General features: G+C 37.9%; 1 protein-coding gene across 7 annotated transcripts in view; it reads left to right on the top strand.

Moving 5' to 3' along the window:
- Positions 1-13,040, top strand: part of exoc2 (exocyst complex component 2) — a 318,264-nt gene that overhangs the window by 47,578 nt on the left and 257,646 nt on the right. For all 7 annotated transcript variants that reach the window (XM_043719385.1, XM_043719383.1, XM_043719382.1 and 4 more), the window contains one exon: positions 11,741-11,911. In XM_043719385.1, the coding sequence (XP_043575320.1) occupies positions 11,794-11,911 (118 nt within the window). In that variant the 5' untranslated portion in view covers positions 11,741-11,793. The remainder of the gene's footprint in view (positions 1-11,740; positions 11,912-13,040) is intronic.

The raw sequence follows: 13,040 nt of genomic DNA, 5'->3' as shown, positions 1-13,040 counted from the left end.
TGAGTTTCCTCCAATAGATCCTGTTTTTATTTGGATTTCCAGCATTTACAGTATTTTGCATTTATTGAAGTTGAATTCAATTTTAGATCATCATCTCTGTGTTCTCTTTTCCTTTTTGCTTGTTTTAGCTGGCAGTATTGGTAATGATTCTGTATACTACTCCAGCACCATCTCTAGATATTTTTAACTTGACACAGTACCACCCACTTTTGTCGTGCATCATCATCTCACTTGCAATTGAATTCTCCTGTCTTTTATAGAGCTTCATTTTTGTTCTTTTTCTGCATTCCCCCTTTGATTTTTCTTTAAGCTTGTTACATTGTTGACATTTTCATCTCTAATGAAAGACCTGAAATATTAGGTTTTTTTTCTCTCTTCACAAAACATGAGTATTTCCATCATTTTCTGATTTTATCATTTAGACAAATCTGTCACACTGCAGCATAAAAAATTGATTTAAACCATTACTTCATCCTGTGCAGCATCAGTATATCTTGCTTTTGATCATTCATTTTTTCTGAAAAAGAGGAATGGAGGTTTTTCTAATTGTATAAGCGTTGAATATATTTGTTACTTTTTCATATGAATTTCTGTGGGTATGCAAATGTTTGATGATTGAGCCATGAATTTTTAAGTGCTCTTTATTTGAAAGTTTACAATTAAAGTGGGTAGAAAATCATAAAAGAAATTCAGTTAAATGACTGCGAATCAGATAATTTGGTCAACCAGTATTTTAATTCTAATCACATTTAAACAAGCCTGTTGTCACATCCATTCAACCGTTGGTTTCACCCACCTTTTCAATTTAATGTTGCATATTAAAACCAAAAATAATATGAGCAGGAATAGACCATTTAGCCCAATGAGCCTGAACTAGTATTCAACATGACCATAGGTGATCTTCTACCTTAGTTCCATTTTGCTGCCACTTCCCATATTCCTTGTTGCTGACACACACACGGTAATCTGTCTCATCCTTAAGTATATATTCAGTAATGAAACATTCCCTACCTTTTTGGGTTGGGAATTCCACAGATTCACAATTCTCTCCAAACTTTAGTCCTAAATGCAGTGTTCTTATTCTGCAATTGTGCCCCCATTTTCAAGATTCTTGAGCAAGCAAAAAAAAAACTCCTTGTGTCTATCCTGTTAAGACCCTTCAGAATTTTGTATGGTTCAATGACAATGTCTCTTACTCTTCTAAACACTGAAGAATGGAATCCAATTTACTCAGTCTCTCATCAGTGCAGCCCTCTTGTCCTGAGGCCTAATCTGATGATTGTAACTGCTTTCAATGCAGCTATACCATTTTACATGTGGAGATCAAAACTGCTCATGTGTTTCAAATAGAGTCACACCAAGACCCTGTACAGCTGCAGGAAGATGTCTTTCTGCTTGTCCTCCAATCTCTTTGCGATACAGGCTAACACTCATTTGTTTTTCTAATTGCTTCATGTGCCTGCTTTCTGTGGTATGAAATCCAATACAGCACATAACACTAAATCTCATTAGGGTTATATTTAGACAAAGCATTGCTACATGGGGTTTGTAATCAGAGCTTCTTGAAATAAAAGCTAGCATTCTTGCTGAATGCAAAGTGTGCACTGTCATCATTACAGAGTAACTGAATGATTGATTGGCAGGAATGTATAGTGAGGGAATTGTTGCAATATTCAATAGCGAGTAAAAGAGAACTGCTAAAGTATGATAGTCATGTCTTATGGTTTAATATCTCCAGAAATGAGCCTCACTTATGTATTTGCATGAGCTGATCTCTCGGTTTTATTTATGTTTTGTAAATTAGTATAATTTATTTTTCTTGTACTAATTATAAAAGTGAATATAATAATTTATGCATTCTGCTCCAACCAATTTAACATTTTGAGCAAGGAGCAGGAAGAGGCCATTAAATTAGTTGAGCTGCTCTGCTCTTTAATATGCAATCCATATTCTTGCCTACTTTGAAAGCCTTTCACCCCCTCACTAAGAATCTACTCGCCTCTGCCTGACGACTTCAAAAGGTTAAGATACTCAAAGACTTTGTTTCCACCATTTTTTTCCAGAAGTCCAAAGACATTCAGCCCTTTGTGAGAAATTTTGCATCATCTCTGTGTTTTAAATTTGCAATCGCTTATTTTTAAGCAGTGAACTCCAGTTCTAGGTTCTCGCAGAAGAGGAAACATTTATCTACATCCAACCTTTGAAGACCCCTCAGGATTTTATATTTCAATCAAGTTACTTCTTACTCTTGTAAACCCCAAGCAAATACAAGTCTAGCCTGACCAACCTTTCTTATAGTGTCATAGAGTCATAGAGATGCACAGCACGGAAACAGACCCTTCGGTCCAACCCGTCCATGCTGACCAGATATCCCAACCAATCTAGTCCCAACTGCCAGCACCGGCCCATATCCCTCCAAACCCTTCCTATTCATATACCCATTCAATGCCTTTTAAATGTTGCAATTGTACCAGCCTCCACCACATCCTCTGGCAGCTCATTTCGTACACGTACCATCCTCTGTGTGGAAAAAGTTGCCCCTTAGGTCTCTTTTGTATCTTTTCCCTCTCACCGTAAACCTATGCCTCTAGTTCTGGTCTCCCCAATCCCAGGGAAAAGACTTTGTCTATTTATCCTATCCATGCCCCTCATAATTTTGTAAACCTCTATAAGGTCACCCCTCAGCCTCCGACGGTCCAGGGAAAACAGCCCTAGCCTGTTCAGCCTCTCCCTGTAGCTCAAATCCTCCAACTCTGGCAACATCCTTGTAAATCTTTTCTGAACCCTTTCAAGTTTCACAACATCTTTCCGACAGGAAGGGGACCAGAATTGAACACAATACTCCAACAGTGGCCTAACCAATGTCCTATACAGCTGCAACATGACCTCCCAACTTCTGTACTCAATACTCTGACCAATAAAAGAAAGCATACCAAACGCCGCCTTCACTATCAAATCTACCTGCGACTCCACTTTCAAGCACTCCAAGGTCTCTTTGTTCAGCAACACTCCCTAGGATGTTACCATTAAGTGTATAGGTTCTGCTAAGATTTGCTTTCCCAACATGCAGCACCTCTCATTTATCTGAATTAAACTCCATCTGCCACTTCTCAGCCCATTGGCCCACCTGATCAAGATCCTGTTGTAATCTGAGGTAATCTTCTTTGCTGTCTACTACACCTCAAATTGTCGTGTCATCTGCAAACTTACTAACTATACCTCTTATGCTCACATCCAAATCATTTATGTGAATGACAAAGTAGAGGACCCAGCACTGATCCTTATGGCACTCCACTGGTCACAGGCCTCCATTCTGCAAAGCAACCCTCCACCACTACCCTCTGTCTTCAACCTTTGAGCCAGTTCTGTATCCAAATGGCTTCATTAGACTTTCCAAATCTTAATCATAAGTCTTCTCTAAACTGCTTCTGACACATTTTATTCTTCCTTTAAATAAGGTGACTGATACTATGCACAGTTCTCCACATATGGTCTTGTCAGTACCCTCATGATTTTTACTAATATTTGATATTTCATTTGTACAGCATATTTTTGTAAAATAGGTTTTTTGTTAAGAGAATTAGTTACATTTTACATGGTGCACATTGTGAAAAGTACTTTGTGAATTTTTCTAAATTCCTGATCCTCCACACACACATACACATATATATTTTTGGTCTCTAATTCTGGATTTTAGAATCATTTAAATCAAATGAGGTCTATCCAATGTCAACTTAGTTTGTTTATCAGCACTCTTCCCTCTACTAGAAGATTGAGGGATTAAGCCTGCCTTTGGGACGCAAATTCAAATGAGACTCAAACACACAAACCTTATCAATGCGCAAAGTTTCATTTAGTTCAGTGTATTTTCAGGGCCTGTATCACTTGTTTCTTGATGGCGTATTTTTGTGACAATGAAAATTTGTTTAAAGTTATGCCAGTTTTTGTACTGCATCCATTTATATTCTGCTACTTGCTCATTAAATTTCTGTAAACCCTCTTCCATCATCTTACAATTAGAATCTTACAATTAGAATGTTTGTATGATTGACAGTGTAACTTTCTTTACTAGTTGAGACCCATTGGCATCTGCAATTATAAATCAGTGGGCGTGGCATTTTTCTGAAGAACACTACTCAATGCTTCAGGTTCTGGTCCATGTTGAGCAATTGGAATGTGTTCTATGACTCATGTGAGTCAGGAAAAGAATGTCAGCAGCGTAGTTAAAGCTTCAAAATTTGTTGAGCTTTACAAGTTGAACTGAAGTGGCCTCTGTTTCTCGGCAGCCTGCAGTCATTAGCATTCCCATATGGAGGTAGCAGCTGAGGCCATTGTCAACACTTAAAACTGAAATGATTTATCAACAAAAAGAGAAAAGAAACTAGAATTTCATTGTGATAAGTTTTTGGCTGGTCTCGCATAGTGCATCTAAGCTATATTGAAAAACTTTTTGTAGATTTTACTTTCCTCCCTCAGTTAGGGGTAAGCATGAAATATACTTTAGTACAATTAATTATTTAGAAGCATATTTGTTTTAGCAATATCATTTTGATTGAACTGAGTTAGCATTGCTTTGTGGTCAGATGATGAATGTTGTTTGCCATCATGTCAATTTGTTAATCATACATATATTTTCTTGTTACAAATAGGGTAATCTGAGCTGTGCAAGGGGATTTAGTTATTGCACCTGTTTTCATGATGCAGTATTAGATTTAGCCATTTTGTACTTTTGCTGGACCTGTTAGCTTGCAAGTTCCAGCCTGAAGTTCTATTTTAATGATTCCCAGAATTTTTAATGAAAGCATTAAGATTAGCACTTACCTGTTCATTCAGGAGTCTAAGACTGAGGAGTGAGCACTGCTCATTCAAAAGGAGCTTTTGTTTTGAACAAAGTATTGTTGTTTTAATTAAAAGATGTTTCACTTGAATATTTCAAAAATTGTGTTGATGCTTAGATTAATGCATCAGAAGCAAGTACCTTGGATTAAGTTATCATTATATAAAATTTACAACTGCTTCCTTGATTATTTGGGCATTTTTCATAACCTGTGGATTGGACCTGCATTAATTGTACATAAAATTATTTCACTGGAAGGAAGATTTTGATTACTCCAGGATGTTCCAAAGCACTCAACAGCCAATTAACTGGTTTGAAGTCACAAACCTAACATTTGACTTGTGGCAGCCAGGACTGCCAAACTTCTAAATTGGCCAGGGATCTACTGGAATCAGAATCAATCTCCCGTTGACTAAAGAATGCATTCTGCAACATTGGAAGTTACATGATTTTTTTGTTCATCAGTGTCCATTCTATGAAAGAAAAACTGGAAGAACCGTGGATACTGTAAATCACAAATAAAAGTTTCTGGAAAAGCTCAGCAGGTCTGGCAGCATCTGTGCAGAGAAGTCAAAGTTAACGTTTCTGGTCCGGTGACCCTTCTCCAGTTCTGAGGAAGGTTTATTGGCATTGTTTCATTCGCTGATTACTGTCTTGCTGTGATGTGCTACAGTATCAGTGGTGAAAGGACCAAGGAGAGAAACACTGCTGTTTCTTTAGTCTGTGCTATATTTAATGCAGGTAGCTGATAGTGTATGTATGAAGCAGCACTGTCTGTTTTATTGTGGTAACATCAATTACTGGTTGCTGGTGTCTCTTCAAGAAAATAAGATTTCTTTTAATTGAAGAATTTTGAAGAGAGCAGGTAGAGACCCAAAGCTTGTATACCTTCCCTGGAAATGAAACTCTCAAACACTCAATGGTCTTTTGAAAATGTTGTTGTTCTTGTTCTTGTTCTTCTTGTTGTTCTTTTCCGATTTCTTCAATGTGCAGTATCTTGTAATAATTGTGCATGGGTACTTGGGTTCTATATTGAATGTGAAACAAAAACTGCTCAGTATCTTCAAGGTTAATTTGCAGCCATGCATGGGATAAATGGAAGGATAACACTGCTGTTAAGAATCCCTAGATGTCAACCAGTTTGGTGATTTTACAGCTGACTGAAACTAGCAGATTGCAATTGAGTGACTTTGGCAGATTTGGTAGGTATGGCATGAACTTTAAGATAATATCTCCTACTTGTTATCTAATGTATGATGTGGAAATGCCAATGTTGGATTGGGATGGACAGAGTTAAAAATCGTACAACACCAGGTTATAGTCCAACAGGCTTATTTGGAAGCACTAGCTTTCATAGGTCTTGATGAAGAAGCAGTGCTCCGAAAGCTTGTACTTTGAAATAAGCCTGGTGTTGTGTTACCAAATATAGGCAGTTGACAATTTGGAGCAATTTTATAATGGTTTGTTGAGAAGCTGCCATTTAGAGGGTTTTCCTTAATCTTACCCGCTAAAGCTTTTTCATGCCCCTTCTAGCTCTCCCAAGTGCATTCTTCAGCTCCTTCCTGGCTACCTTGTAACCTTCTAGAGCCCTGTCTGACCCTTGCCACTTCAATCTTAAGTAATCTTCCTCTTCCTTCTTGACTAGATGTTTCACATTCCTTGTCACCCAATGTTCCTTCACCATACCATCCCTTCCTTGCCTTAGTGGGACAAACCTTTCCAGCATTATAACGAGTGCTTCCTAAACAACCTCTACACTTCTGTTGTGCATTTCCCGGAGAACATCTGTTCCCAATTTAGGTGCCCCAGTTCCTGCCTAATAACATTGTAATTCCCCCTTCCCCAATTAACTATTTTCCCATACCCTCTGCTCCTATCCCTCTCCATAACTATAGTAAAGGTCAGGGAGTTGTGATCACTATCACCGAAATGCTCTCCCACTGAAATCTGACACCTACCCTGGTTCATTGCCAAGCACCAAATCCAATATGGCCTCCCCTTTGGTCGGCATATCTACATATTTAATCAGGAATTCTTCCTGGATATGCCTGACAAAACTGCTCCATCCAAACTATTTGAACTAAGGAGGTTCCAATCAATATTAGGAATGTTAAAGTCATCCATGACAACCCTGTTACTTCTGCATCTTCCCACAATCTGCCTTCCAATCTGCTTCTCTGTGTCTCTGTTGCTATTGTGGCCTGTGCAGAAAACTTCTGATAAAGTGACTACTCTTTTCCTGTTTCTGACTTCCACCCATACTGATTGTGTAGACAAATCCTCGTTGATGACCTCCCTTTCTGTAGCTGTGATACTATCCCTAATTAGCAATACCACTCCCCTACCTGTTTACCACCCCCCCCCCCAAAAAAAAAATTATTTTTGAAACCTGTAAACCCGGAAAGTCCAACAACCATTCCTGGCCATGTGATATCAAAGTATCCAAGTCTCTGTAATGTCCACAGCATCACAGTTCCAAGTATTGATCCATGCTCTGAGTTTATCACCCTTATTCCTAATACTACTTGTGTTAAAATTGACACACTTCAACTCATCACACTGACTGCAACTTTGCCCTATCAACTGTCTATCCCTCCACAGACTCTCTGCACACAGTATCTGACTGTTCATGAGTTACTTCATTCTCAGATCCGTAGCTCTGGTTCCCACCCCCCGCCAAACTCGTTTGAACTAGATGAGCTCTAACAAACCCCCATCCGAGGATATTGGTGCCCCTCCAGTTCAGGTGCAACCCATCCTCTTGTACAGATCCCACCTTCCTCAGAAGATATCCCAATTATCCACATATATCTGAAGCCCTCCCTCCTACACCAGCCCTGCAGCCATGTGTTCATCTACACTCGCTCTCTGTTCCTAGCCTCACTGGCCGTGGCACCGGTAATAATCCTAAGATTATTACACTGTTGATTCTACCTTTTAGCTCCCAAACTAACTTCCTATATTCTCCTTTCAAGTCCTCATCTCTCTTCCTAGCTATGTCATTGGTACCAATGTGTACCACGACTTTTGGCTGTTCTCACTTCCCTCTTAAAACTCCTGTAGACTCCATCACCTTTTTCCCAAGAAGATAATGACTAATTCTCCTGTAGTCACTCGCAGTCTCTCTGTGGCTATGGCTCCATAGCCCCCCACCAACTCCAATGGGTGCTGGCAGTCACCTTTCTAAACCTTCTTGATCAAAGATCCTCGACAACTAATCATGATGGCTGTGGTCCATCTACCCATCTCCATTTGTAGGTTAGCTTTCCTTCTGTCTTAGAATAAAAACTTTGTTTTTATAAAAACTATGTATTCATAATAGGGTAGAGTGGTGCCACGTAAACATTTGTTTCTGATTGTAGAATTGTAGTTACTGTTGTAACTCAGAAGTTACATGCTACATCAAAAATACTAAATATGAAACAAAAAAAAGTTTGAAAGGGGACCCCAATTTTAAATATCAAACAGAAGAACTAATTTCATCGCAGCTTTGGGTGACATCACTTCTGACAATGTCTCCTGGAATATGTCCAGCAAGAGTTGGTTATCATAATGTGAGTGAATTTCAACATAGCAGTGTGTCTTATGTGGCAATGAGATAAAGACCAGATAATCTGCTTTATGTTGGCTAAGGGTAAATATTGGCCAGGACACCAAGAGAACACACTTCTTGTGTGGTGTTATGCGATATTTTGCAATGACTTATTGAGAAAGTGGGAATTTGTTGCTATGTGATTTACCCATGAAACCACCTATGACTCTGCAGTGCTCCATGCATACTGCACTCAAATTATCTGAAATTATCTGCTGAAGTTTCTGTAGTGGGAACTGACTGCTAACCTTTTGGCACAAGCAAGAGTTCAGTTTTGTGAAGGTATGTGAACATGTTGATTTTTGTCAACATTCTTTTATTGTTAAATATTCCATACCCACTAAAAATAAGTAAATAAAAATGAGGTTCATTAAATTTGAAATGCTTCAAGTTGAGACTGATCAATTATCATTGTTCATGGTATCACAATACTTTATCTGGATTATTGTGTTGTGATTCTCTAACAGCTGCCCAATATGTTCTGTATTGCATCATAAATTATGGTTTTGGTTAAAATATTATTTCTGCAGCTAAACTATTTGAACAAACAATCTTATTCAGATCAAACAGCATAGCTGATGATTTCTGAAAATGAAATGCCACTGAGTTGGAAAGTTCAAAATTGAAACTTGTATGTGACTGACAGTGCCAGCTTGGTTCATTGATGATACAACTTTGTGATGCAAAGAAAGGTTGTGAGTTTAGCCCCACTCCTGAAACACAAACCCTCAATCTAGCTTGATATTCCACTTCTGGACTGAGTGTGTACTGTGTTGTCAATGGAGGCTAAACTACCTGATCGTCTAAAAGATCCCAGGCACTATTTGAAAAATAGCAGAGAGTTCCTGGCATCCTGGTCAGGCAATGCCATCTGGTCATTGACCCAATTATTGTTTATGGTATAAAAATTGGCTGCTGCTTTTACCAATGTGTGGTGTCTGCATTTAAAAAGTAATGATTTACTGTACAATATTTTGGGGTGACTTAAGTACACAAGTCTTTGAGGACATACTGCTCTATTGGTGCAGTTCTTTCTTTGAAACATTTTGAGAAGGTGAATGAGAACCTAAGAAGCAGGAACTGATTTGCAATGCCCTCTTATGTTCTTTGGTAGTTTGCAAGCAGAATTGGTAGAAGTTTGTGATGTCTCTGTCAAAAATACTTCTATGGACTTGGAGTTTCAATCTTCATCTTGTAACATGTTTTGACATGCAAACATAATTTTTATCTGGCAATTTTAATTTATGGGGTCTTTGCTTCAAAATTAGTGGACCGTCGGTTGCTAAATATTATATGCTGATATGTTGCTTGAATTGATAAAGCAATATTTTACGATAAGTTTTGAAATTTGAAATCTGTTAATGAACAATGCTGATAAATGTTTCTTTCTCTTGTTACTGTAAGATAGATATCAACTTGTAAAAATCAAACATTCTATTTGTTGATAAAAGTACCTTTTATTGCAGTGTTTTATGATTTAAAAGCTGTTAAGTATTTCTTGTAAATTAGAAACAGTTATAACATAAAATGCTTTTGAATAAATTATTAATGTTATAGGTGTTCAGTATTACAAAATTAGTCTTTGGTTGACAAGATGTTGCTAGCATAATGTTAGAAGTATTTCTGTCCTTAATACAGATGTAATTTATTCTAGTGATGTTAACCAAAACCTCAGTGTTGTATTACTTATACGTTCAACAAGCTCTCCTTTTACGCACAGCTAGTCTTTCCAGTAATCAGTGATTTGGAGGAGTTGCAAGTGTTAGAATCATTCACTCATTTGTCTTTGGTTATCGGGGGAAGGAGGAGAGGGGTGGTAGCGAATGGTGAAAGGCCATGACCAGTATTTTTCCCCAGCAAGGGATGGATTAACCTCCCCCCAGGCCTAATGATATAAGCCTAGCGCTGTTGCTTACAACCCCCACCTTCTCACCAGCCGAGTAAACTGACAGCTCCTAGACTTTGCGTGCAAGTGAGTTCAGCAGGCGCTGTGTGGTCTGGGTGTGTGGTCTCCAGGCTGGCTGAGAGGCTGCTAACAGGGTGGATGAGAAAGACCTCGTCTGTTTACTTTAATTTTCTTGGACACAGGAACTCTGCCCAGCATTTCTGGTGTGCTGGTTCCGTAAGCAGTGGCCAGTCCATCACAGCTGCTGACAGTCTGAAATGCTGGACTTGTGCTAATCACCCTCGCAGCTTGTAGATCAATTTCAATATGTCACAAACCAGCTAATCCAGGTTGTAATAGGAATTGAAGTGTAGTGTTCCAAGCAGGGATTTAATATTTGTCCCACTGTTTTCATAACTGCAGTATAGTTCATTTAAAAAAAGTACATTTGGAGAATCTTTCTAAATTTTCAACTTTGGTTCAATAAGATTATATGTATTGACTTTGTTTTATTAAGTTAACATGAGTTGATCTCACCATATCAAAAAAATTTTTTTTTTCATTTTTATCTGTGGAAATAAAAAAACATTTTCAAGGAGTCAGACTGAGAAGTTACTACAAAAAAAAGATCATTTTAATTATATTTCAAAAGTAATTAAAAGCTTTAGAATAGCCTTCCTTCCTCTCTGCCAAAATTATATTTTTTATTGATAAGTTTCAAAATTATTTCTGACAAGCCTATATAAATGTGATTTTAACTTTTGAACAAGATTTAATTGTAACTTATTCTGAATGATGTTGACTTTTCAAAGAAAGAAGGTATGAAGTTTTGTGGGAATTTGTCATCATTTAATTTGATGGAAGCTCTCTGGTGAAGTTGTGGACACCTCACATGTATGACAAAGTGTCTTCTTTGAAGGGCAAAGGCAAATATGTTTTGCTACATCGCAGTTTAAGCATTGTAGATGTAATGAAAGAATACTCAGTATAGCTGACAGAAGGACATTTCTCTGTCGCAAATTGTGTGTGTATCCTTGTTGTCTCTAACAGTGCAGTAAAAGTTCAGGCGCTTGAGCAAGGCATGTAATTTTCAGCTTTGATCTGTTTGAAATGGATCCTGAAACAGCAATGTTTTAGTGAGGCTGAATAATTACTTTAAATCCTTATTTGTAAGATTCAGTAATCAAAATGTTTGTGTATTGTACCATTGCACATTTATTAAACCATTTAAAATCAGGAAATTGATGTCAGGATCTAGTTTGCAGAATTTGTAAATTCATATACTTAACACTTTTTGTTTTGATTGGTTAAATAGTATTGAAAACTTTGTGTACCTACAACCTCCACCTCTGCATACGTAGATACAAAATGCGTACTCTCTTACAAAAGATACTCAACTGTTGTTCTGATCATGTTGTATTTACAGACAGCTCTACATTGAGAAATAATTCACTGAAAATCTATAACTGAAGAGTAACCATGTCTCGAACACGGCAACCACCATTGGTAACTGGGATCTCTCCAAATGAGGGATATCCTTGGACAAAAGTAACAATCAGAGGAGAAAATCTGGGAACAGGATCCATGGATCTTATAGGTAAATATCCAGTTTTGTTCAAGGGAAGCCATTTTATTTTAAAGCATCCAAAATTATCTTTAACATAAACTCTTCAATGCCATCAATTTTATGTTCAAGCACATTGTAATATTCTGTGTGCAGATCACTTTTTTTATATACTTTTCTTCTGTCACTGAGAAAACAATATGGGTGTATCTTTGTTGGGATCAAAACTGGGAAATTAACATCTGGGGATATTTCAAACCTGTTGGAAATCTAGGAGGGAAGGAAAAGGTAGGGGATTAGCACTGTTAATGAGAGATGAAATGAGGCCACTTTGTGAGAGACAATGTGTGCTCAGATGTAGAGTCCATTTGTGTGGAGGTAGAAAACAGAAAGGGAAAGTAGACACAGTAGGACTAGCATATAAACTCTCAAACAGTAGCTACACTGTTGGAAAAGCTATAAATTTAATAAATAACCTCCTGAGTAAAATCTGTCCTAGGAAGTAGTGATCATAACATGATAGTACTTAACATTCAATTTGCCAGTGAGAAACCTGGGCCAGAAGCAAATGTGCTTAACATAAGTAAAAGTAATTGCAATGAAATATGGAAAGAATTAGCTAAAGTCGACTGGACAGATAGATTAGTAGGGAAGACAGGAAGTAAACAATTGCAGACATTTAAGGAGATAATTCATCTCTCGGCAAAAATATATTCCAGTAAGGAGAAAAGAGAGGAATTAGCCAGCCATGTCAAACCAAGGAAATTAAGAGTTGAAAGAAAAATCATATAACGAGGCAAAATTCAGTGATGGCCTCAAAGACTATGATTAATTCAGAATCTAGCAGTGGAGGACTAAGAAGAAAATAGGGAGAAAATCAGCTATGTGGGCAAACTAGTGAGGAATATAAGAACCGACAATAAGAGCTTTTTAAAATGTATAAAAGGGAAGAGAGAAGTCAAAGTGAACATAAGCCCCTTAGAAAATGAAGATAGTTAGGGGAATAAGGAAAGGCAGAGGAATTAAACAGATATTTTGCATCAGTCTTGAAGTTATTTTGAACAACCTATTAATGCTTCCCCAGTGTTGGGGTGGGGTGTGTGAGAGGGGGAGCTGGTTGGGGCGGGGGGAGCCGGGTGGGGAGGTTGGGAGAGGGAGACGG

This window comes from Chiloscyllium plagiosum, chromosome 29, assembly GCF_004010195.1.
Source record: "Chiloscyllium plagiosum isolate BGI_BamShark_2017 chromosome 29, ASM401019v2, whole genome shotgun sequence".
Lineage (NCBI taxonomy): Eukaryota > Metazoa > Chordata > Chondrichthyes > Orectolobiformes > Hemiscylliidae > Chiloscyllium > Chiloscyllium plagiosum.
The sequence above is the reverse complement of the archived record's forward strand: the minus strand, read 5'-3'. Positions and strand labels throughout refer to the sequence as shown.